This window comes from Drosophila eugracilis, unplaced genomic scaffold (genome assembly GCF_018153835.1).
Source record: "Drosophila eugracilis isolate 14026-0451.02 unplaced genomic scaffold, ASM1815383v1 contig_513, whole genome shotgun sequence".
Taxonomy (NCBI): Eukaryota; Metazoa; Arthropoda; class Insecta; order Diptera; family Drosophilidae; genus Drosophila; species Drosophila eugracilis.
In genome coordinates this window covers 70,823-95,702 of record NW_024573387.1, presented here as the reverse complement: position 1 = coordinate 95,702, position 24,880 = coordinate 70,823, and the positions used below count along the sequence as shown (strand labels likewise).

Genomic DNA, 24,880 nt, shown 5'->3' with positions numbered 1-24,880 from the left:
GATATTGCAGGCGAGGCCGCCCAATGCCCATCGCTATCCATAGTATCCATAGTACCCAGAGGAAGCTGGCCAGGAAGGGAGTGCGGATGCGTGTTGGCCAGGAAACGAGTCCTCGTCGGCAGCGGGCGACAGCTCAATGAGAAATTGCGACAGAGACAACTCTATTTGGCCAAAGCGCAGAGGCCCAGCCCGGGCGGGAGAGTTGGGATCGCCGAGACCGAGACCGTTGCTTATTTATTTCGAATTGACCCATTTGGTAATATTCATAATTTAAGTGCGCACGAAAGCCGCCTCGTCTGCTGGTCGTTTCTTGTTGGCCACAAAAAGCTGCATAAATTCTCGCTGGCCAGATCAGTTTTTTAGTGTGGTGCCATTTGAGTTTATTTGCGATGGTTGCGCTGTCATAAGTTGCCGCCAAATTGTTGCATTGTACCTGCTGCGAGTTGCTGGGAAATCAGAGTTAAAGATCCCACTCGGCCAGCTTGTAACTCAGAAATCATTAAAAAGTGCGAGATACTTTATGAATTCGTCGTGGGCCGAGATCGGAGTGGCTCCGATCAGAGGGAGCGCGAGCGGCGTGAAGTATGCCCATTAAAATGTACGATCATCCTCGGCTTAAATGCAAACTAGTCTGATCTGAACCCCTGTGCCCCCCTTTCCTTCAATGAGCTGTGGAACTGCTGAACTGCCCGCTGAATTATTGTTAACGATTTGCAGTTAATTCCAGCCATACGTTTTCTGTTCGATTTCATGGCTTGTCTGGTATTGACTTTATTTTGAGTGCTAATGGCTCGATCAGTCGATCAAGGATGCGTTTTGAAATGGGTTTACTGAGTGATATTTCTGGGCATTTCTTATTATAAGATTTAATAATTTGAAAGATATATATATAGATCTGCTCCCTTTAGCATTGCAATCTCTTGATAAGTCCCTGTAAAAGCTAAAGAGACTTTCGAGCGAAACAAAGAACTAATTACCATCATTATCGGGCTAATGCAATCGATTAGCATATTCCCGTTTACGATGACCAATAACTTACAACGCCGAATTTATTATTATGGGCATCTCTTGATTTCTCCTCGTCAGCTGCCAGGCATTTTTAATTTCCAATTGAATTTCCCCCTCACTGTTTTACAATCGCCGGCAGATGCCACTCTCGGGATGACTCCGACATCCGGAGCCGGGGACCAGGGATCAGGGATCTGGGTTGGTCGGTTCCTACCTGTTGAGTGCTGCGCGATTCGCGCTGGACGGAACGGTCATCAGGTTTATGTGGCATATAATTTTTTTATTTTGTCCGTTCGTAAAAGAGTAGTCGTAAAATTTTTTGATGACGTTTGTCAAGCTGCCAGGCCGGCCTGCTTGGCAATGAATTTTTGCAGTTTTTACCATTAAATCGATATATTTATGACACCCCACTTAAGCTCCATCAAATTAAGTATTTTAAGGCGATTTGACCTGTTTTTGTTTTTTGGTTTATTTTAAGAACTTAGTTGGCTCCAGCAGATGGAAATCGCCGCGAATGATGACTGTAAAAATTTAATTGTGGCCAATTAAAGTTTCAATTTAAATTTAAAAATATGATTTAATTAATAAAAGCATTCCTGAGATCTAAGAGGGATACATATTGGACTTCATGTACTATTTTATATCTCGTGGCACGATGATTTTATTTGAATGTAACGGCCGTTGTGTGCCTCTCGTTTCTAGTTCAATGTCTCGTTTCAAGTTAGTCGTCTCTCTTCTAGTTGGTTCTTAGCTCGTTACCTTCTCATGTTATGCTAGTAAGAGAACGAAGATATCATTTTAACGAGATGTAAAAGGTAAGTGTGACAAAGCTATATTCCTGTACGTCGTCCCTTGAGTTGCTTAGTAAGTGAGAGTGAATGAGATGACGATAGTGATGCAGGCATAGCTGAATTACTTGTCTCAAAAAATAAAAGAGGAAGCGAAGAAAGAGAACAGTCATTCAGAAAGCAAGTCAATAGGAACAAGCTCAAGGGAACTCTTCAAAAAGACAATCATGAACCTTAACATCAACACCGACGAAATGAACGAGGGTGTAAGCCCAGATCCGACAGATGTATACTATAACATTTTGTAATATCTAAATAGAATAGAAGAAATCGAACCTTTTCCTTTGTTTTAATATTAAAACTTTTATATTCGTCTATTTCGTAAAAAATTAATAAAAATATTATAATATAATATGTCAAAAATTAGAACAAAGATTTGCATGTCAGCTCAGTTGGTCGTCCTTTCGTTTGCCGACCGTTTGGGGTGCGACATTAAATGCCATGTTGTACAGGATCCCCACATATTTGCCGCTCCAACTGACGGCGACGGGTTGAACACACAAACACACACTAGTACGCGCCCGTTCGACCCCCTCCCTCTGCGAATGTGTGTGCGTTATTTCGCGCTTGTGGTACTAAATTGGGTGATAACTCCTTTTTAATGGCTGCGCTTTGGCTGGCTGGTGTTGTTGCTGCTGTTGCCGCTGTTCTAAGTTTTATTTTTATTTGTCTCGCTAAAACTCAATTTTCGAATCAAACAACCACGAGGATTTCTCGTGGCCTCCATTGGCATCCGCCCGTCCGTATGGCATCCTCCTCGATTGCGTTGTTCAGTGTTTGCTGATGATGCCCTCGAACAACAAGAACAGCAACAACGTGTGGCAACAGCAACAACATTGTCATGTTATTTGTTGTTCTGCCATTGCCCCATTGCTTTTATTGTTGTTGATGACGCAGAGGCTGACGATGATTCCAGCATGGATTCCCTTGGATCGGGATTGGGTTTGGAGTTGGGCTAGGGTCGGGGATTGGATCGTCGTCGTCGTTGTCACAAATGCAAATAATGGGACAATTGTGCTTTGCAGGATTTTAACTGCTTTTATTATTTAATTCCTCAATAGAGTCATGCTGGAAATTAACATATGCGTATTGCTGTGGCCAGAGACTCATTCACACGAAACATGAATGTGTATCTTGCTTTAGTTTCTCTGAATTCCCATTTAACTTTCTATTTTATAGAAGCAATAAAACTTATAATACCCCTTGAACGGAAGTTGAAATATTTCACAAAATATACTTCATTTTGATGTTAATTTAAACACTAATTAGCAAAGACATCAAAGTGTCACCTCCCCTTTAGCCTTAACTTGCCCCATAAAAAGTGGCTGAAGTCTAAAGCCAATAAATAAGGCGCTGCATGTGCTGCTGCTAGCACGTTAATTGTTAAACAAATGTTCGTTTATCACTCACAGAAACAACAATTGGGGTGGCAGGGGGTGTGGCCAATATGGTCCTGGTTTGTTAGACGGATGAAGGCGGCAATCGCGGATGTTTGGCATGGACCATCGCCCATATAAGCCCTATCGCACATCCCGCATTCCCACATGGATCCATATCATCCGGGCGTGGAAGCAGTAATGGGAATGGGAATGGGGCTCTGCATTGGAATTGTTATGTTTTTCGTATTTAACCTCAGACATGGGCCTCGTTTGTATAAATTCCCGCCAACTGCTGCCAGCGATTGTTGTTGCTGCAATTGTGCGCTGAAATTATTAACAACCGAGACGACAACACAGCAGCAGCAACAGCAACACCAGCGGCACAGCAGCAACATCAGAGTTGCTGGCGTCAACGTCGACTTCGACGCATCGTTCATCGCGCTCACATATGGCGGAAATGACACTTTTACATTTAGCATCGTGAAAGGGCCGGAAAGGGACAGCAGGATACGGAAAGAGGCAGAGACAGAGGCAGAGACAGAAACAGAGACTGAGTCAGAGGCAGCGGGTTACACGGACGCAACACAGACGCCATAAACTTCATTTCTGACAGGCCGCAACACACAGGACAACCGGCTAACAGGCGGATACGTAACGTGGAGCAGCTCGGAAAACGGGACGCGGCCATGTCAACGCTGCGGTGGGCATGACTGTTGCTGTGACGCAAGGGTTGAGGGCTCGGGTCGACGACTGGTGGACGGGGGTGGATCTCCGGCTAATGAATAAAGCGGGCTTGAAATATTACCCCGCCGGAGTCGAGGGCCAGTTCATTTTGTGCAGCTTCCATGAAGAGGCGAGGGCTGAAGAGCTTAGCCACCAGACTGGATCACCACAAATCATCCAGTTGCGGTCTTTCCAAGGGCTATCTGAATGCAGTAAAGAAAACAAAACTGAACTATCCAAAACATCGAATGGGAAGTATACAGATTAGATATCGTGGAGGAGATCTAAGAATTTTCTTCATATTTCCAGAGGAAGAGGGGATAACTATTGAAGCAGTTTAAAATAGTATTTAAGGACTTTTTTATGCCACTATCCTTAACTTCTCCAGTTAAAAACAAAATCTGTCCTGTTTTTCTACAGATTACCATGAACACAGACGATCTGGAGGACACTCATTTGTGCATCAAGTGCAATGCCACAATAGTCGGACTCGCAAAGTACATTGAGCACCGGAAGCGGAACTGTCTTCTGACGGAGAAGCAAGTTGCGGCGCCAGCAACAGATGGACCGGCTACAACCTCCACTCCCTCTCAGGTTTCCCCGCCGATCATCAGTAGCAGCAACTTGGACCACACCTACGATAGCTTTCACTTTGCTGAACCGGAGGCTCCAAGTAGCTACCTCCGCAAAACGGCTGCCAGTCATGGTGGAAAGACCTCCAAGTCCCTGACGGAAGCCTACGACCTACCATATGAACTGGGAGCTGATCTGTTCTTCTCTTCGCTGCAACTGCAAAGCGTATCCACTGGTGGAAAGACGGGATCAGTGGCACGACAGGAGAGAAGCAAAGATGAGTCCTGGACAGCGCCCGGTGGCGACCCTTTGCTGAAGGCAGTAAGGGATCACGAGGAGGCGGTGTTTAAACCTCTCAACTTTGATCATGATTCTCCAGAAGCAAGTGAAGAGGAGGAGGAGGACGAAGAGCACGATGAATTTGATGGAGAAGATGATGAGGAGGATTACGATGTAAGGCGTCATTCACCACCCACTGTGCCAGCCACCCACACAGGTGGTAAGTGGAAACCGGAGCACCGTCCCCACCTACGACACCAGCATATAGAACGCCTCTCGCCAAGTTGGGATGAGCCTCCGGAAGAGACGTACACCCATCCTCCAGAGGATCATACAAAGGGGAAGTGGGTTCCAGGTAGCAAGCAGTTGGAGTATCGCGAGAACATAGATCTGACCAGGCTGGAGCAACCTGGAGCCAGTTATTGGTGCAACATCTGCTGCCGGCGACTGAAGAGTCGCATGAACTACGAGCAACATTTGCGGAGTGGCTATCATGTGAAAAGGGCCGATGCGGAATGCCAGCTGGAGCAGGCTACTCTGGGAAAGCAGCTCACCCTGAGCAAGGACTTCGCGGTGGAAACAAATCCGGACGAGACAGTAACGAAGCCCCCGAAACGTCCAAGGAGAGCCAATCTTCTGCGATGCGATCTCTGCCGGCACACGATGGCCAGGCACTTGATGGGCAAGCACTTGATCTCCCACTACCATTACAGGAGGCTGCAGCAGCAGAGTCGCCTGAAGAGGAAAACTTGCCTGCAGGAAATCCTCAGCCACATGGCCAGCATAGTGAGGCAGTCTCCTTTTCAGTGCCTGCCCTGCAGATTCTACGCCAACACTGAGAAGGCCTTTCTCCATCACTGGCAGTCCCAGGAGCACTTGCAACTTACAAGAAGGCTGGGTGGGTCTTTTTGGTGCAGTTATTGCCAGTTCGAGTGCACCACCAACGACTCCATGTGGCTTCACTTGCTGCATCCCTCTCATAAAGAAGTTATCTTGGCCCTGAACAGATCGGTTCCCATATGTATAGCCCAAAGAAGGCGTCTCCAGTGCGCCACTTGCGGAAAGGGCTTTCTCTACAACTTCCAACTACGCCGTCACTTCGCCTCGGAGCATCCTGACCATCCGCCTTCGGGAACTGCAGCCGACGAGTACCAGAGTAGGTTTCGATGTGGCCTGTGTGGTGCTCCACAGAAATCCCGCTTGGCTCTCCAGCGTCATGAAAAGCACAAGCACCACTTTGCCAGGTATTACTGTGCCATCTGTCGATTGGAGTTCAATACCCCTTTGGAGGCGCGCCGCCACCGCAGCTTGATGCAACATAGACTTAAGGCTAGACCGAAAAAGTCCACCTCAGAGCCGGAAAAAGAAATAGAGCATATGCTAAGGGAAGTCCTACAGGAGCCAGCTTCTAACCCACCCGCCAAGAGGAGCAAAAATCTCAACTCCAAATGCACGAATTGTCAGAAAACCTTTGACTCCCCTCAGAGCTTAGCCCAACACCGATCTGAAGTGCACTCAGCAGATAATCACCTATGCCTGAGCTGCGGAACAAGCTTTCAGTCTGCCCAGGCACTCGGAAGGCACACGCGGAGCTGTCAGCCCCTGGCCAGCACCTCATCTTGCGCCAATCCATCTGCAGCACAAAAGAAACCCATCTACTCCTGTGATCAATGTAGCTTTAAGTCTCAATATGAGTCCGATCTGGTCTATCACCGCATATTCCACACACGATCCGGGACGATTGGGAAGAACGAGCTTCTCCAGTGCCCCTTGTGCCCTAAGAGCTTCAAGAAGCACTCCCTGAGGGCTCATCTAAGAAATCACACCGATGAAAAGATTTTCGAGTGCACTCAGTGCCACCAAAAGTTTGCCAGAAGGCACAACCTGAAGAACCACATGGCCACCATGCACTCCAAAAAAGAGGATCAGGACAAGGCCACGCTGGCTAAGAAACAAGTTGAGGATCAGCCCAAGCCCAAGTTTCAGTGTGGAACCTGTGGGAAAATACTGGCCAAAAAGTGAGTAACACATGCTAAGTTCTCAATTAAATCGCAGTACTTTCAAGTTTTTAGACCCTCCTCTAACTTATTTTCATGTCCGTGTAATTTTGAAAACGGAACAAAGACCGCTAATTAGAAACTCGGAATAGCCCCGAGCTTTCAACTGGCTACAACAGAAGCGTGTGCCTTATGAAAACGTCATGCAATTTATTGTAGTCCCCGAAAATCGCCCAAATAGTTTGGCATTATAAAAGTCTCAAATAAACAACAAGAAAGCCGGAAAAAATGGCGGTTTGGGAATTCCTGCAAATGAAGTCCATGCACGCGCACGGATTGTGTGTTGCATTAATTAAAAATTCCAAGCTGCAGCATGTGAGAATAAGTAACCGAAATAATACAACAAAATATAACTCATTAAGTGCTGGGCATTCCGGCCAAAAAACGCGGGCATGTTGAGGACACCCCCATATGCGGACTGCAGCCACAAAGTATGCAATGCACTCGCAAATCAAGCCTGCGGCTATTCCACCGAAAACTGCAATTTCCCCATTCCGGAAAATAAATATTTTTACGGATAAACAAAGATACGAGCAGAAAAGACAACAGTTGGGTTTTGTGCCCGTTTGCAATTCCGTATTCTTCCCTTTAGGGACCACCAAAAACATTATTAGAATGTCCACTTCTAACGCGATATTTTAGTAAATGTTTTTCGGTATGTTGTATTTTGACATTGCAAAATACATTTTGGGTTGATTTTAATTTTTGGGTGTAAACTCATTTTTCTATGTTAGAATAATATAATAATTAGTTGAATTGGATAAGAAATTCAAATGGATTTATCTTTATTTAGTATTTAAAGAGTTAAAAGTTAAAGCATACTTTCTAGCACCGTTACGGATTTTAAACCATCGAGTACATGAGGAGGAGTAGTTAAGGTGATTCTGATTAACAACTCATAGCTACCTAAAGGTACATACTTTTCTTTGTTTATGCTAACCATCCGGAAAATGGATCTTTTTTGATATTGATACGGATTTTCCAACCCAAAATGGCAATCACCATACTATCGCTTCATAGATTTTGGACGCCTTTCCCACTCTTCCAATACATTCCCCCCTGCCACATCCCAAAGAAACCCATTAGCACTGGCAGATCCAAATCGCATCGTCCAATTCCGTTGCTCCTCATAACTACTCATAACTTGCGAAGTTTTTTCCACTTCACGTTCGCCTCTGCCAACTAATTCCTTAAGCAAACATTAAGTTGAATTGCAATCGGGACTGAGATGGAAACGGGGACTGGAACTAAGTCTGAGACTGAGACTCGTCGCTGGGGCAGAGAATTTTCCACTTTTCAAGTGATTATTTGAAAAATTTATTAAAATGCTCATTTGAAGTTATTGTTGTGCTCGCTTGATGTAGATACTTTGCTTTTACGACTAACGAGACCAAGTGGCCAGCAAAGCTGCCGGAGAGTGGCGCGGAGTGGAGTAGCTGGCTGAGTAAAGGAAAACTTTGAGTACGCCTTAGTCCCAGGACACGCGAGGGGGCGACGAGGCCGGCGAGGACGACGACATCGTCAGTCATGTCAACAGCGGAGCGCTACACACGCTTCCGGAATTCCAGACTCCAGCTAACTCAACTTTTACGGTCGCTTCTTTTAGCTGGCATCTCGTCGAGTTGGAAGTGATAGAGATGGCAAAACGAAGCGGCTTTCGGGTTTATATCTTCGATATAACTGTATCGATTAAGATTGCAATTTGATAGTTGACTACTAGTTAAGATGTGGGTGTAATACCATACTCCATAAAACTAAAAAGGAGTAAAATGCGGCTTGACTAATAAATAGAACTGAGAAGAGTAACCAAATTAAATACAAATCTTTAAGACGATCTTCAAGTAATTGCTAATCGTTCGAAATACAAATCTTTTTTAGTTAAATTAGTGGAAAACTTATCATATCTGAGTTAAGCAAGTAGTCAGAAAGAACTAAATTTTCTTATTAGTTGATTTAATTCTACTGTTGTTTCAGTAATAAAAGCGAACTTAGTTCTTTGGTCGTGTCACGTTTCCATCGCCGACTGATGTCCTTTGCGGATACTTTCGCCAGCGCTGAGGACGAGTCGGGATGGGTCCTCCTTCTGCAGGAGGCAGCGGCTGAAGTTTGAGGCGTCCGCTGACGACGTCGTCGCCATCGCAGCGTCGGGCAATTCACTTTTATTGAAATGGCGTGCAATGTTCTGTTGGCTGCCTCTGCGAGTCGGAGTCGGATTCGGATTTGGATTCGGTTTCATCTGCTGTCTCTCGCCATCTTGCTCTGGCCAGTGCCTTTTCCGATCCGTCTGCATTTGCCAGCCGCCCCTTCTCCCCCGTGGTAGCTGTTGTTTTTCTTGGGTTGGTCCGTTCTCCTTTTTCCTTTTGGTTTATTTTATTTTGTATTTTAAGTCATTCCTATGGTGCATCATTCGTTTGCCGGCAGTTGATTCTGTTGATGGCACAAAGTGCAGTGCAATTCATTTTAATGGTCGCCGTCGTCCTCCAGTGATCTCGGCTCCATGCCCCATGCTGCATGCCCACCCCCACGTTCCATCACTTGAGAGTCAATTTCACAAACTTGATTTTCCATTTCCAATGACGCCGGGCCGGTCTATCGGAGGATTTAGGGATTCCACTGCCACATCGCATTCATTCATTTTTATGAATCTGCGAAATTGAGTCGGACATTGTTCGGTTTGTGGTCGGCTGGCACTGGAACGTGTTGTTCGAATCCTCAGTCTTATGTCTCAGTCCCAATCACCCATCTCACTTCGGGCTCTGGCTGTTGTTGATGGCCATTGGCAAGTGTTTTGAGCTGCCTTTTTCTGTTTTCCGTTGCCGGCAAGTTTGGGTTGTGTTTTTGTTTGGCCGAACTAGTTGTCTACCCCATCTCATGAGCGTCATATCAGAGTGCTAGCTCTCCCTGGGAACTCCATGTAGTAGTTTTGAAGGAAAATTGTAGGGAGATTGATTATATAAACGAAGATGGCTAAACCCATAATCTGAAGGAGTTATTTCAATAGAAGTTGGCCAAATTTAACAATATATATTGCGAGTAAAATTTATTAAAACCCCTCGTATCTAAAGTCACTGCAACGACATGTTTTTCTCTTCTGTTGTCCAAAACGAAGTGTTCTTTACTTCTTTTTCTTATTCTATCCTAGCCTAATTTCTTCTTGTATTAGTGTAATTTGCTGATCGTGCGAAGAGGACACACATAGTGCTCGTTAGCTTGATCTTTATGCAACAGTAAGGGAGAGGAATACATTGCGCTTACAACTAAGTGTGTATAGATTAGTTAATGTGACTGTTTGTTACAGATGCTAGAGTGACCGCCTGCTGCGAATAATAAATGAATCGTTAGATGGAAGTCTTTTGACTCAAAAGATAAATATTTCCTGGAAATGCTTTTGGTTTTTAAATGAATACTTTCATCCCTTTCAAAAATATGCAAATAAATGGAAACCATAACCCTTCAAGAACCTATTACTGGGTAAACAGGAGGACGTTCACAAGAATGTCACATAGAAAACCCACAATTACCGCCTTCTTACCGACAATCCGCACATCCATGTTGCATATCCATATGCGGAGGCGTCGCATTCAAATCCCATTGCCCGTGCCATAAAGCTAATCCAAATAGACGGGCAGAGTGGAACATTAAAAACTTCAAGTTAAGACCCGACCAGGCATTAATAACAACGACAAAGCCAAACAAAGTCAAGAAAGTACACACACGTATCGCTGAAAGGGGTTACAAGGAGGTTGGGGGTGGGCTGTTAGACAAGTGCAAGGGTGACATTTAACGGTAATTTCCTGCAACGATTTTTGTTTCGCTCAAGTTTGCCAGATAAGCGCCAAGGAGTCGTCCAAATGAAGGAATAGAAAGGAAGGTATCCCTGGCACTTCCCTAATTACACATGGTATATAAATGTTGCCACGCCCCCACGCAAGCAGATAGGTGGGCGGTCGGCGTTGGGTGGTTGTCTGGTTGGCTGGTGCGGTGCAACAACTAATTTCACATGCAGCACGGGCCAAGGCATCAAAATCCGGCTAATGTCGCGCCAGCGAGGAACAACTCTCAACTTCAGTGGGCCAGGACAAGAGGCAAGACAAGACAAGACTTACGTACCAATTACATGAGCACAGCTAAGAGGAGGTGATGTGGAGGTGGTTGGGTGTCCACTAGTGATGCCACAAGCACTTTGTGTTCGGGTTGCTTGTCGAACCTTGAGAAGGCAATGCACTTGGGCTCAGAATATACTTCTTACGAATTATTTGGGTTTTTGCAATACAAATGTCAAACTTAAATGGCAATATAGTTATACACATCACCTGTGGATCAATAAGATGATTTATTATTTAAGAAGTTATTAAGCCCTTCATGTGACTGACATCACTGCCAGGTCTCTTATAGTCCCGTCACTTAGATTACACTTAAGCAGAAAATTTGATAAATTTAAAAAGTTTTCTATATGTTGCTAATTGAAAGTTTTACAATATGTAAACTAAATCGAGAAACAAATATATTTAAGAGACGGCTTGGTTAGTGTTGCGTCTGTTTAAAAAGTCAACTCTTAAGTATTCTTAAAATATGTTTACGTGGAGAGCTGCTTTGAATTAGTAAGGCACTCATTTACTTTCTGTAAAAACTTAGTTTGAATTCAATTCAATTTTATGAATATACTTCTGGTTGTATTCGTAAGGCTGTAATTATCAAGATTAAAGGGAAATGTGAATTATAAAGCCATAATTGATAAAACTTACATAAGGGGAGAGTTAGTTTATTTTCACTGGCAAAAATTCCAAGACCATATTGCACGATACTGAAAATGTAGGCTGTTTTGGGGAAAACGCCATATTGGCAGCACTGGTGTATGCCCACATCCTGGTGACTGACACCGGAAGCCGTCTGCAAGGGGGCTGACTTGACTAACGCCCGCGGCACAGAAGTTTGCGCCCAAAAGACAAGACAAGACAAGAAAGACGCTGTCATAAATATTTATGCGAGTTTGGGGAACAACAATGCGAGCGCACCAGGGCAAACATTCAGCTGCTCCAAACTACACATGCGATTGTCTAAGACAGCCAAAGACAGGAGTCCTTCTTGGGGCTGAGAGGCCACCAACCGCCAACCATCCGCCCATCCACCCATCCGCCTATCCGCCCATCCTGCATCCTTGTGCAGCTGACAATGAGCAGCAGGATACATTTTGCACCTGCCGCACCCGCGACATGTTTGCTCAGCGTTTTCGGTGGCAAAAGCGGCAGAGGAGGGACAGAGGGGCGGAGCATCCGTAGAGGGAACGAGCATCCCTCTAATGGATGGCGTGCAAAAGTTGACACAACACCCGGACAGAGCCAACAGCTCCGTCCTGGCCTGCAGCTGCTGCACTCCGGCTTCTCCTTTCCGAGGGGGTGCTGATGACAGCTCAGCCCTAGCCCATTCCACAGCTTGGAACAGCGTTGAAAAGGGCAAAGTTTTCATCGCAAGGCGTTTTCGTCAACTAATCGGCAACGAAGCTGCTGCCAGGAGACGCCAGGATATGCTATCCTATCACAACATCCTAGCATTGAAGGGATCCCTGTGAATTCTCTTGGCGTTTCCCGTCTGAACAGCTTCTGGAAATTAAGCCTGGTTATGTGACTGACTCGAAAATATGGTTAATATCCGCATTGCTTAGATGCTGACACCTAATGTTTAAATTATTTTAAAAGAACTAGGCTTAGGGGAAATATTTATTGTTTATTAATAAGTTCCTATACCTGCCGATGGAGAATGGAAATAGAGATTCCAAACTGTTGTAATCACAGCCAGTAAACACAAACTTAAGGAAAATATTTGTGCAATTTTCAAACAGATAATGGATGTTATGTGGTAACAGGATGACGATTTCTTAGGCAAGCTGTCTTTGACTTTCATAAAATGTGAATTGGAATTGTTTCGAGAAGAACAACAAGCTGCTTCAAATTAGCCCAAGTCTGCTGCAATTTAATTTAGGGAGTAATGTGGCCTGGTCTGGGCTTATGAACATATCTGCCTCCCCTCTCCGGGCAGAGAGGCAAACGTATTAGCGAGACAGACTGTTATAGCTGGAGAAACTCAAGAACTTGCCGGAGAAGACGAAGTCTGGAAAATGCATTTGAGGAAATAAAAGTTAATGTTGGAGGTGAAAATACAACTGGGAGCTGGGAAAACGAACCGAGCGAAAGATAATTTTGTTGTTCACTGTTGGTAGTTTTGTTGGCGTTGTTGTTGTTGTTGTTGCATCTAATTCGCTTTGCTTTCTTTCAGCATTATGTTGCTTCTTGTTTGTTGGTGTTCCTGTTGTCCCGATTCCGTTGTTGTTGCTACCATTATCCCGGGCAACGGTAGCAACAGAAACAAGAACAATTTACGGCAACTCCTGCAGGTAAAATGGCATCCTTTTGTCAAGTCCTGCAATACCTTCAAGGAGCGGCTGTCTCCCACCCATCTGCTCCATTTACCGCCGCCCGCTACCCTCTCAGTTTTCCTGGCTTTTCCCTTCTCGTCATCCTGTTCTGTCGCTGTCGCTGTCTTTGTCATTGTCGTTGCTATTCAAACTCCATACAAAGTGACATTTCACATATCAACGACGCCCCCATCTCGACCCCCCTCTCCTCCTCGACTCCGCGATGGCATCATTAGAAATGCATGACAATGTTGTCTTACCCCCATTCTCCAGACTGGCCACGCCCCATAGCCCTTAATGCCACCTCCACCTCTACACCCCCGAGTCCGCTGCTCGGTGCTTGTCTCGTAACAGGAATTTAGATTAAAGATTGAAACTTTGTTAATGTCGCGCATTATTAAGAAGAATCTTTTCCTCCTTGAATGCCAAATGAGCTAAGCAAATTACCGATGCTTTGTGGAAATAAAGAGTGGCTAAGAACTGAGAATTTCAGAAATCTTATTCGGAAAAAAGGATTTGCCAAGGACAATTAACTTGAGAAACCCTATTATACAGATCAGAACCAGAAGGGTATTGCCTCGATGCATATCTAATGCGTAAAATTATATTGACAATTTCTTAGTTAGCTTTTCTGTTTCTTTAACAAAAGTTTTTTTTATTTAAACATAATTATTTAAACTTTATAAGTGGTGTAGCATATAAAAGCCTTTCTTAGGGATGGCCTTAGCGATTGCCACCAATGGCCCGATGCACCATCCACTTTCTGGGATCGTTGCGCATTATATCTCCTCACAAAATCATCAGCCGTTTCCTATGAGGAATTTGGAGTTGCCAATTCGGTCTTAGTTTAATCATGGACTGATGGGTTCCCAAATACAGCGACCACCTCAAGGCCCTTAGCGACAAAGTTTTCATCTCTTTGGTAGTGTCCTATTCCCAGGAGACATCCAAGCACAACCAGAAGTCAGCTTAGAATATTTAATATGTCATTAAGTCAGCTCTTCTTTACTTTTTGGCCATAGCTGTCCTTAACTTCAATGCGGAGCTCATCGTCAATCTTGATGTTTCGCTAAGAACAGATCTCTTGAAATGTATAAATTGGGAATTCAACTCCTCCATATTTATAGGCGTTCTAATCTATGTTATCATCTTCCGATTCTGGCTAATATTTGAACTAAACGGAAACTTTTTTGTATTTATACCCGTTACTCGTAGAGTAAATGGGTATACTAGATTCGTTGAAAAGTATTTAACAGATAGAAGGAAGCGTTTCCGACCCTATAAAGTATATATATTCTTAATCAGGATCAATAGCGAAGTCGATTGAGCCATGTCCGTCTGTCCGTCCGTCCGTCCGTATGAACGCTGAGATCTCAGGAACTATAACAGATACAAAGCTGAGATTAAGCATAAAGATTCTTGAGGTCTCTGGACAGCGCAAGTTTATTTCATCATCCTGCCACGCCCACTCTAACGCCCACAAATCACGAAAAACTAAAATCGCAGAAATCTCGAGAACTATTAGAGCTAGAGGGTTGAATTTCAGTAGAATGTTAGCGCATCTTATAGTGGTACTCTTATCCGGCCACACCCACCCATTCGCCCACCAAGCTTAAAAGACGGTTTTCGCATTTTGTAGAAAAGCTTATATCTCGGGGACTTTACGTGATAGAAAGTTCCACTCTAACGCCCACAAATAATATACATAGTAAGTATATAGTAATAGTATATAGTAATATTATAGAGTATGTTTTCGTTTGAACTTGTATAACATATTTTTGTCAATATCTATCGATTTACCAAAGAATTTTCAAATCGGAACATTATTTGGCTATTTATGAAGAAATTTAAGTTAAAAGGCCCCACATGGGCAGTGACGTCAATATCAGTTCTCCGACAACAGGTGGCGCTTCAGGAATTTCCACTAGCAAAATCAATATTTTAAAATTGTGTAAAACAGTAACGTGTATATTTTAGTCGAGTGCCGACTATAGCGTTTCCTCTTGTTTATTTTTTGTTAACGAATTTAAAACGTAATAATCTAGAATTGGAAAGATAAGGACGACATTTTTAACGAACTGTTTTTCCTTATTAACCATTTTATGTAATTTTCCCAATCAAGCATTAATAGGGCCTATTTTAAGATTCTTAATAAATTAAACAGCCTGGAGAACGTATGGAACTTCCACATAATAAGTATGGCTGAGATGGGGAAAACAAAGGAAAGCGATAAGAAACGATTACCAAAAACACGTTATTTGTTAACTTTTCCTATTTGCACCAAAGCTGTGGGTTGAACGTGGAACTAAGGCATATCTATATCTTTGCTTGCTTGTGGGCGTTAGAAGGGATGTTAAGCTAGCTGTCTAGCCTTTAAAGTTGCTGAGTTCTCAGCGTTTATAGGAACATGGCTAGTTGTCCATATGGATATGAATATATGATTTTGATTAATGGTCCCAAGAACCCTTTCATTAACCTTTTACATAAGCAGTTACATAAAACAAGGCATGGAAAAGCATATCCTAAGTATAATTTACAAAATCAGGTGAGCTTTAAGTTCCTTCAATGTCCTTCAGGGGACTTTTGTAAATGTGATAACCTCCAAAGAAAGTTGGCGACTAAATCAATGACACAGCCACTTGAATTGACAACTAAGTCTGTCCTGGCTTATTTAAATCCCAATGCTGCTCCATTACCAAGAACTCCCTGGGAAACAGGCCAAACACGAAGGGGAACCCTCAGCTGTTTCGATTAATTAGCATCCGTAATTGATGTGCAGAAAAGTTTTGCCTAGCAGAGTTTGCATTTGCATTTGCGGGTCCTTTTGACTGAGCTGCGGCTGGACAAACGTGGACAAGGCCTGGAACTGGTATGGTCGGATTTTGGATTTGGATTTGGATGTGAACGTGGACGTGCCTCGTGTCTTTGCCGTCCATGAAACGTGACTTTGGTGCGAATTACTTTTGCCTTGATTTAATGTAATTAAAAATTTTCCAATTCATGCAAAAAAAGACGTACTGCAGGGGTTTTAAAAATGTGACAGAGTTTTTGTCATGGTCCACATCGAGATACACTAGCTTAATTTTCGCGTTTTAACTTTTCCAGGTATTCCCTGAAACTACATGAGCTCAGTCACTCGAAGACAGTGGAGCGACGGTACCGCTGCCATTTGGAGGACTGCTCGTATGCAGGTCTGACCCCGGAGAGCCTCAAAACCCACCTGATCTCCCACGCTCAGGGCAGGCACAAGTGTGAGCAGGACAACTGCAGCTATGTGGGAAAGAGTGAGCTGCACCTGAAAAGGTGAGTAATATTGGTAACCCTAGGGTGGTTAGTCTTAGTTAACCGTCTGATAGGTGGGTATAATAAAACTTAAAAGGAATTGCTTTTACATACTCCGAATCTCACATATCTCAGAACATATATATCTCGAAATAATGATTAAAGTTTCTGAAATCTATCTGTAAGATTTACTCCGCCTAATTAGTCCTATTGATATCCCCAAAGGGTAAGAACTCCTCGAGGGAGAGGTCTGCCAGGTGCCTGACAATTTTGTTAGCCTAATACTAATCAACAAAATGCTAATCAGGACTTGCAACGAGGCCAAGACAATTGCAGGTAACAAAATAAACGAGCGACATTTTCCCCACGAATTTGAATTTCTTGCAGGACAAAAAGAAATGCAGGCAAAAGAGCAACAAGAGCGAAAATGTCATCCATAATTGCAGACTTTGAACGGCAATTGCATAAATTGATGAAAACAACAAGAAGCACAGAGGCAGCTCGGAGGGGACCGGAGGAGTGGGGATAAGTTGGAGGAGGACAGTCGCCAGAGTCGCCGCTCGATCCTCACAAAATCGTGACTTATCGATCGCCTTTGATATGCGCATTGAATTCTTGTAATATTTCTACCGCCCCCTTCGGCTCTCTTCGATCCCGGCGATCAGTTCAGGGCCAAATTGCCGGCAATATGGTAGTGCCACTGTTGGCCAGCCACTGTGCAGCTGTCCGCCCCAAGAAAAAAGCGAAATAAAGCGAAACAGAGATCCAGTCTCGGTTGTAAGTGGCTTTGGATGTGGATGTCGATGGGGATGTGGACGTGGACGAGGAGGATCGTCGTCGTCGATTCCCTGTTCGCTTTGATGGGGACGACATTTGGCTTCTTTTGTACTCCGCCGTTGGTTAGTTGGTCTGTTGGCTTGCTCGTTGCTGATTTGAATGCTGGAGCAGTGGGATGGATAATGGCTAATACCCCACATCACCTTAACCTTTGGCTCGCTGTCTTTTGTCTTCTTGGGCGGGGTAAGGTTGCCTGTAACTGAATAGATTTTATACATTGTGGAGGGTATTGGAAATGCGATTATATATGGATTAGATGAAGTGTAGACGTTATGCATGAGAACTTCCTTAGCTAGAATACAATCAAGCGACTACTAAATAGCTTAAGCTAAGGTGCCGCTTATGCAGAGTGAATTATTATTATATCAGAGTATTTTATGGGAATAGTTATTGATTAAATGAATATTGTTTTAAGTAAGAATCGGTAATCAAGACTAATTGTAAAATATATATATTGTAAATTGATGATATTATTATTATTATATTTCTTACTGTATATACCTTACTTTCGAAACATGTCAGTGAAGAAAAGGAGTGGATTTGTGGCCAAAAAGGAGTTAATCACAGCAAAACATAGAAAAGAAAAGAAATTTAAAATATATTTATGAAAATGTAAACCAAAACGAAAAGACTGAGAGACCTGGCTATTAGATATTATACTTAACTAAGTCCCTTCTCCTCTCCCTTTAAGGAAGTTGTATCGGGCTTCAATATATGCCCTCTTCTGGAGAAAGACCTGGCTGACATTCCTCAAATATATCTCTGTAAATCTGCAAATCCAAGCCATTACTTTTCTTAATGAATTCACTCAGCAAAGCAAAAGTAAATCAAAAGGAAAACAAAAGACTTCGCCTCATTAAAAGTACGCAAAGTTGACCTCAGCCGAAAATCAGGGCTTGCATAAATCTTGCCCAGAAATCCAGGCTCTGGGCAGGGAGCTGCTGTGATGGGCTTAACTCACATCCGAGATCTTCAATTAGCTATCAAAAGGCAGCGCTGCTGATCCAGGAATTTCAAAGCGCATCCAAAAAGGCGTTCGGCTGGCTGCGCGGCCTCGATTCGCGAATCGCGATTCGCCAGTTTGTCGGCATTCGACACACAGAGATACATGTACATGCTGAGGGGGCGGGGGCTGGGGCTGAATGAGGCTGGAAAACCTCCTACAACTGGCGGGACGATCTTGAAGCTCCATTACTTGCCGCTAATTAAGCCTACCGAGTCGCGCATGAGCCGCGTCCGTCTGTTTCGCCTGGGTCTGGAACTTCAGCCTTCAGTTTGTCCAGTCGAAGCTTGAGATTTCACACAGATTCCGATTCCGGCGGCCCGAGCCCACAAAAAAACATTGGCAATTAATTGTGAGTCTTCGGTTTGGACAGTAGCTGATAAGTGGAGTGGACAACACACACACAAGCGCACGCTCGCGGAGAGACTCCTTCAGCTGGCTTCTGGGGGAAAAGCTCCAGGAGCATTGGGCATAATTGAAGGCGCGTAACTGAAATCGTGTGAGTGAGGTGACCTCCCTCTTCCTGGTGGGGCATATCGGCTTTATGGGGGTGATCATTAATGGAAGTGGATAGGAAAATAATTTAACAATCAACTTAAGGTATAAATATAAATATATTTTATATTTCAAAAGTTCGTAAAATACGCGGTATAAACCTTTAAGTCTAGAGTATAAATAAAATAACCTATAGTTATGCGTACTTTGTTATATAATTAGGATGTTTCTAAGTATATGTTTCCGATCTCAGCTTTTTATAATAAAATACTTTGAGGATTAATACTACTATTATGCAATCCCAAACTTCCGAGCACGATCGAAGCTCACTGGCTAGTCGTCTAGACCAGATCGTTCGATTGCCCAATATTGGTTTCCCGCTCTTAACCCAAAAACTGATCGCCATCTAAGCAAAGCCCGGATTGGCCAAGTCAGCCTTTTCTCCTTCTCTGGCCGAAAGGCAATTGGCAATTGCCAACTTACTCGTATTTTGATTTCGAGCGTGCGATTCGAATGCGAAATTAGCAATTAGTTCTGACTGCGGTGGCGGGACAAGCCGCCACTGGAATTTACCGCCTAATCAAGCGTTGAGATTTTAAATATGGCTTCGCTCAAGCTTCGTTTCCTCTCCTCTGTTTTTTCTGCAGGCACCTAAAGTCGGCCCATTCTGGGAAGGAGAGTGGTGCGGAGTGGTTCTCGTGCGATCAGTGCGAGTTCAGGGCTCGCATCAAGGGCCATCTCCGCCGGCACTCGCTGCGCCACTCGGGCCAGAAGCCTCACCAGTGCCCTCACTGCGACTTCCAGTGCAGCACCATTGACAACCTGCGCAAGCACGTCATCAAGACGGGCAAGCACCCCGGCAAGTTCATCTATGAGTGCGCCAAGTGCTCCGAGCAGGCAGCCAGCGAGATCTTCAAGAGCAATAGCTTCAAGGAGTACCAGAAGCACCTGGCCACTCACAAAGCAGACTGAAGGTAAGTTTTCTTTTGAGCACACTGTCTAAATATCCAGCTTTTAAAGTTAATGCACGACTTACAGGTTAGATTAGTCTAGCGGTAAAGGCAATTATTATTAGTCTGATTCTGCTAGAATGATAGGTTAAATATGGAGAGACTCTTAATTTAACGACATGTATCTCTGATGATCTATTCAACGTGATAAAAATGTTGTAATTTTATTAAGATTAAAATTCGAATATCTTCTTTCATGTGATTGTTTCCATTTAGACTGACCTTTGTCTATCAGGCTACCTTCGATACCTCAATCATATCTTAACCAAATATGGTTTCTAAGTCCAGAAAAGATATTAGTTCCCAGTTTTAATTTATGCTTTATACAGAGCAGACTTCTCTACTCTCGTACTATAATAGCGAAAAGTTTATTTTCAGCAACAATCCAATAGGAAAAATGAGCTAAAAAGTTCGTGTTTATCGGCATAATTTTCATTAATGTTTTTAAATATATTTTTTTTTTATTTTAGTATACCCCCCACGCTGGAGAGGAGCCTCACTAGCGGAACGATTCCTACTTCGGAGTAATAGGCCCAATATAACCCATAAACGTCATAAGAATATTGTCAATTGAAAGAACCACAAATTTATTGTAAAACTTGTTTGTAATTTCTCCTAATTTTTTCAGTACTTCTCCCAGGGGTTTTAAGGCTTTCATATCTATTATTTGTAACAAATTTATTTTAATATACAAACAAAAGTTACAAAAACATCCTTTTCTAAATTTTCATTTATTTTTCTCAGCGTTTCAATGTGTGAAATCAATGTCGGAAGCGTGAATTGTATTTGTTTTTTATGTATGTAATGTGGTTCTACTGCAACTGTAGCAAACGAGCCGTTGACTGTTCAGTTCGAAAGTTGTCGAACGTTACAGAAGAGGTTTTGAAAGAGCCTTCAAGGTTTAACAGAAATTACAGCTAGTGGTGGAAATGAAGTTCTCGCAGCACAATATGTAGAATACAAATGGAAATCTTTTAATGATCCGCCGGCCACCAAATCCCCATTCAATCTAGTGCCTTCCGCACCAGAGGCGTCCTCTTATAAGGCGTCGGATATCGAGGTACCGAATCCGAAGGTTTGCTTGATGCTGTGCCAGTAGTATCGGTACCAGTTTGTCTTCATCGCATCGTATTCGGAGGAGGGGATCCCGGTCTGCTTGAGCGACATCATTGTGCTTGAAGACTGCAAGGAGAAATGGTAATATTTAGTACAACACTGACTAGTTCTGTGGAGTTAATACCTATGAAGGCCTTTAGCATATAAGATTGGACATATTAGCATCTTACTGTGTTTCCTTTTCTACAGTCTTTGAGGACGTGGAGTTGTATATTATTTTTTTAACTATAGGCATTTACTAAGCAAACTACAAATTTGAAGCATTCGGAATCATTATTTTCAGATCGTCGGCCTCCTTTTGCTCATTATAGAACAGTCAATAAACAGGTCCAATAACAATTACTTAATTAACCAGTATCGAGATAATATGTCTTTACATAGTGCTAAAACTAAAAAATGATTCAAATATATATAGATTTGGCTGTGGCCTCATAACCTTAATTTGTCGAACTTCAACCATTAGTAGGAAGATAGGTATTGACAAAATAGATATTTTCCGTTTCAACACACATATGGGTGCGTCAAAGACGGCGATAGAAGGATTTGACTAGATCGACTTGCCATATGATCTCCATCAAGAATATTCGAAAACGCCAGCCTTTTACATATTTATCTTATTTTGAATGTCAAATTTCGGGAGGAAACAAACTGATCTATAAAACAAAATTCAAACCAACTTGGTTCAAAGACATAAAAAGTTGCAATAATGCAAATTTTAAAATAAATTTACGTATCGTAGGTTCTTTCGTTGAGGTTAGTTTGAATAACGTTTTGATTTGTACGTTAATGCTAAAAGAAGAGGTGAAAATAGAAGAAAAACCTAAAGTGAATTCTGTCAAAGTCCGAAGTCAACAACCCCTAATATTCCGCTTTGTTATTATACGATGGGTTCTGGGTTCAGTTGGCCTGGTAACTTACAGTTTCCTCCAGCTCTATGACAACATTCGAGTAGTGACCAGATGACCAGTTTTTCAGACGCCAGCTCTGCTGGATCTTCTTTTCAGGCACGAGTTCCTCGAATTTTCCAAGCACATTGCCTCCATAAAGAACGAATCTTAAATGAGGGCAAAAGTTGAATAAAGTTTCATTACAGTACGATGATAAGCCTGGGAATCCAGAAAAGAGTCCAAGGGAAGTAGAATACTCACTCGCCACCACGCACAGCATCAACCTTGGCGGGGGCCCGCGTGAAGGCAGTGACCATATCCGGCTTAGTAAGGGCGTTATACAGGTCGTTAGCGCTGCAGTGGAACTCCTCGGTCATCGAGAGGGTGCGTACGTCCAGTTTGCAACCGACGCTTGAGTTGTTGCCCTTTGGCGCCGACAATGAGGTGTTTGAGGCGGCTTTCTGGGCGGCATTCCGGACATTGTTGGAATCCTTGGCATTTGCCACAGCGTTTCCTGCGCCGGTCTCATCGCCCTTCTTTGGTAGGATTAGGTTCTTGGAGTACTCTTCCTTCAGTTCGCGGATGTACGCGCCCAGCTGCTTGCGTACGCGGTCGCGGCCCAGGTTGTACATGAACTGCTTGAGGGTCTCCGACTCGTCATTAGACTCATCGATGGTCACCGTGATCTCCACGTCCGCCAGGTCGTTCTCCTCAGACAGATTAGGAATGGTCAGCTTGCCCTTGTGGCTCAGTTTGCTGTTCTTGAGCAGCTTACCAGACCACTTAAGCACTAGCTCCCACTCGTAAAAGAATATGAGCTTGCCTTTGCGATTGTTGACTGTGGCTTCGCCGGAACACTTGTCCACGGCATCCACAACGCACTCGATGTCGCTATGCTCTGCGTTTTGATAGGTTTACTTTTAGGTTAGGATGGTTTGACAGGTGTCTTGGAGGTACTTGCCTATCTTGAAGTCTTGGAAAAGTTGATGGAGGCGGTCCTTGGACCAGGGCGTGGCGTTCTTTTCCGTCCAATGCCAGTTGTTCACATTGGTAGCGTCGGGGCGCTCTTCCACAATCCAGCGCGGATCTCCTTCTCCCCACTTGGCCATGGCTTAATCCGGGTTAACTGGCTACGTTTGTATGAAGGGCTGGGTGATGGGGGTGCGATTCTAATCCGGCAGTGCTTGCTTTAGCTAATTCCGAGAATTCACGCTGGCCTGCGAGTGGAATTTTCTAGAATTCTGCGGTTTAATATAGGGATGTAAAAATTATCGATGCCAGTGCACACATATGTTGGCGGCGTTGCCACCTATCGTTTATTTCATGTGCCGCTTAGGAATCGTATATCTGCGGTAGATTGTGTTTTATTGGACGTTTTGTCAATTAACTTATGGTCAAAATACTTTTGAAAAAGTGAATTTTCCTACGGTTTATATATTTTTTCAGTAATTTTATTTTTGGACTGTGGTATTTTTGGTATTTTATTTATAAAGTTTTTGAACATATGTCCACAGAGTTGCCATTCCGAAAAAGTTTAAAATATTAATTTTGAAATATTAAATAGCAATTGTTTCTCTTTTTTTCAGCCAAATATTTAACAATGATGATTTTCTTATCTTTATTTTATTAATGTTAAACACGGCTTAACAGTTAGGGTCAGCTTTTGTCAGCTTACTTCCATTTTGACTCCACATTTGAAAGGGTTACACGGATTGGCAAAAACAAAATTTGTTTTTGATTTTAATAAATTGAAACCAAGTCGGTCAGATCAATTTCTTTAAGATTTACGCTTTGAAGTTTTATTTTTCAGGTCACATATCCCATTCGAACGCATTGACAAATTTATCGAAGCTTTTTCAATTGGAATTTTCTAATTGTTTAAAATAAAATATTATCAGCAAAAAGGCAATATGTTTATAGTAAAAGGTATAAATAAGATTCCTTATCCATGGAAATCGAAGACGAATTAACGGCTATTTTATGCTAGTGGAATCAAGATATTTAATATAGTGCTGACATGTAATGGATTTTGCAACGGTTAGCTTCAGTAAGCTTGCCCTCGGCATTTTACCGATTGTATTTTTTGGTATTTAAGAAATATCCGATTGACCATGCATCGCTATTCAGCACATCCCTAGTGGAGAGTTGAAAGAAAATGGCGATAGAATTTTTTGGTGTTGATTTGTTTATTATCCGCTCACCTTAGAATTGTTCAATGAAAAGCTTCCGAATTTAGCCAACTGCTGGCAAATAATGTACAACTAGACTGTGTGTCGTGTCCGCGAGTGAGTGTGTGTGTTTGTTCAGTGGCGCCATGATGATTAGCGCGATGGACAATTTCGACAACAGATCTTACGGAGCCATTTCAAAGGGGCGCAGTGAATTTTCGATGCCAGGTAAACATCAGATTCGCTGAAGGATTATGGCCCAGCCTATAAACACGATGTGCAGCATATTATATACAGTAAAACGAATGGGCGAGTCCCCAACAAGAAGTGAAGCGAAGCAACAAGCAACCTACTTGCGATTGTGTGTCTGTGTGTAGGTGTGCAGTGCGTGCGTGCCTGTGTGTGTGTGTTCTCATTTTCTGGCCTTCAATCGAATTTAATCCGCAGTTCCGAAATGACGCTAATAAGTCAATTTGCACAATTAGACACCCATTGTGCTTTGGCCAGCGAAAGGAGAAGCGAAGAAGCGCTAACAAACCTAAATTGTTTATTGATTAGGCCAAGCTTCTGACTACGTCACAAGCAGCTGCCGTCCTGCTCTCGCGCAGCGAATGCAGCTCTCAGTGAGTGTATGTGTATGAGTGTGGGTGTGTTTACATGCGTGTGCCTGGAATGCTGCTTTCATCATTCTTGTTGTTGTTTTTGTGTTTGCTGCTGCTGTTGCGTTCCAAATCACTAAATAAAATTCAAAAGAAAGAAATTATAAATGTTACGTTTATCTTCTTGCAGAACTAACTCCGGAG

At 43.2% G+C, this 24,880-nt stretch overlaps 2 protein-coding genes across 2 annotated transcripts in view; one reads left to right on the top strand and one right to left on the bottom strand.

Moving 5' to 3' along the window:
- LOC108114770 (zinc finger protein 160) overlaps positions 1 to 19,871 on the top strand; it is a 34,932-nt gene extending 15,061 nt beyond the window's left edge. The window contains exons 2-4 of the mRNA XM_017225881.2: positions 4,379 to 6,828; positions 16,385 to 16,582; positions 19,544 to 19,871. Of these exons, the coding sequence (XP_017081370.2) occupies positions 4,385 to 6,828; positions 16,385 to 16,582; positions 19,544 to 19,868 (2,967 nt within the window). The 5' untranslated portion in view covers positions 4,379 to 4,384 and the 3' untranslated portion in view covers positions 19,869 to 19,871. The remainder of the gene's footprint in view (positions 1 to 4,378; positions 6,829 to 16,384; positions 16,583 to 19,543) is intronic.
- Positions 19,872 to 20,618: 747 nt separating this feature from the next.
- On the bottom strand, positions 20,619 to 23,299 carry LOC108114872 (activator of 90 kDa heat shock protein ATPase homolog 1). Its single transcript, XM_017226025.2, has 4 exons — positions 22,871 to 23,299; positions 22,171 to 22,807; positions 21,941 to 22,076; positions 20,619 to 21,088 (listed from the first exon to the last, which is right to left on the bottom strand). Exons 1-4 carry the CDS (start codon positions 23,016 to 23,018, stop codon positions 20,945 to 20,947), a joined length of 1,065 nt encoding a protein of 354 aa, XP_017081514.1. The 5' UTR covers positions 23,019 to 23,299; the 3' UTR covers positions 20,619 to 20,944.
- Positions 23,300 to 24,880: the final 1,581 nt, after the last annotated feature.

Excerpts from the sequence above, each read along its gene's own strand:
- LOC108114872 (XM_017226025.2), bottom strand. The coding sequence starts at position 23,018 with ATGGCCAAGTGGGGAGAAGGAGATCCGCGCTGGATTGTGGAAGAGCGC. Across the intron at positions 22,808-22,870 it reads TTTCCAAGACTTCAAGATAG|AGCATAGCGACATCGAGTGC; the intron begins GCAAGTACCTCC and ends ATCAAAACGCAG. Across the intron at positions 22,077-22,170 it reads GATGCTGTGCGTGGTGGCGA|ATTCGTTCTTTATGGAGGCA; the intron begins GTGAGTATTCTA and ends CCCTCATTTAAG.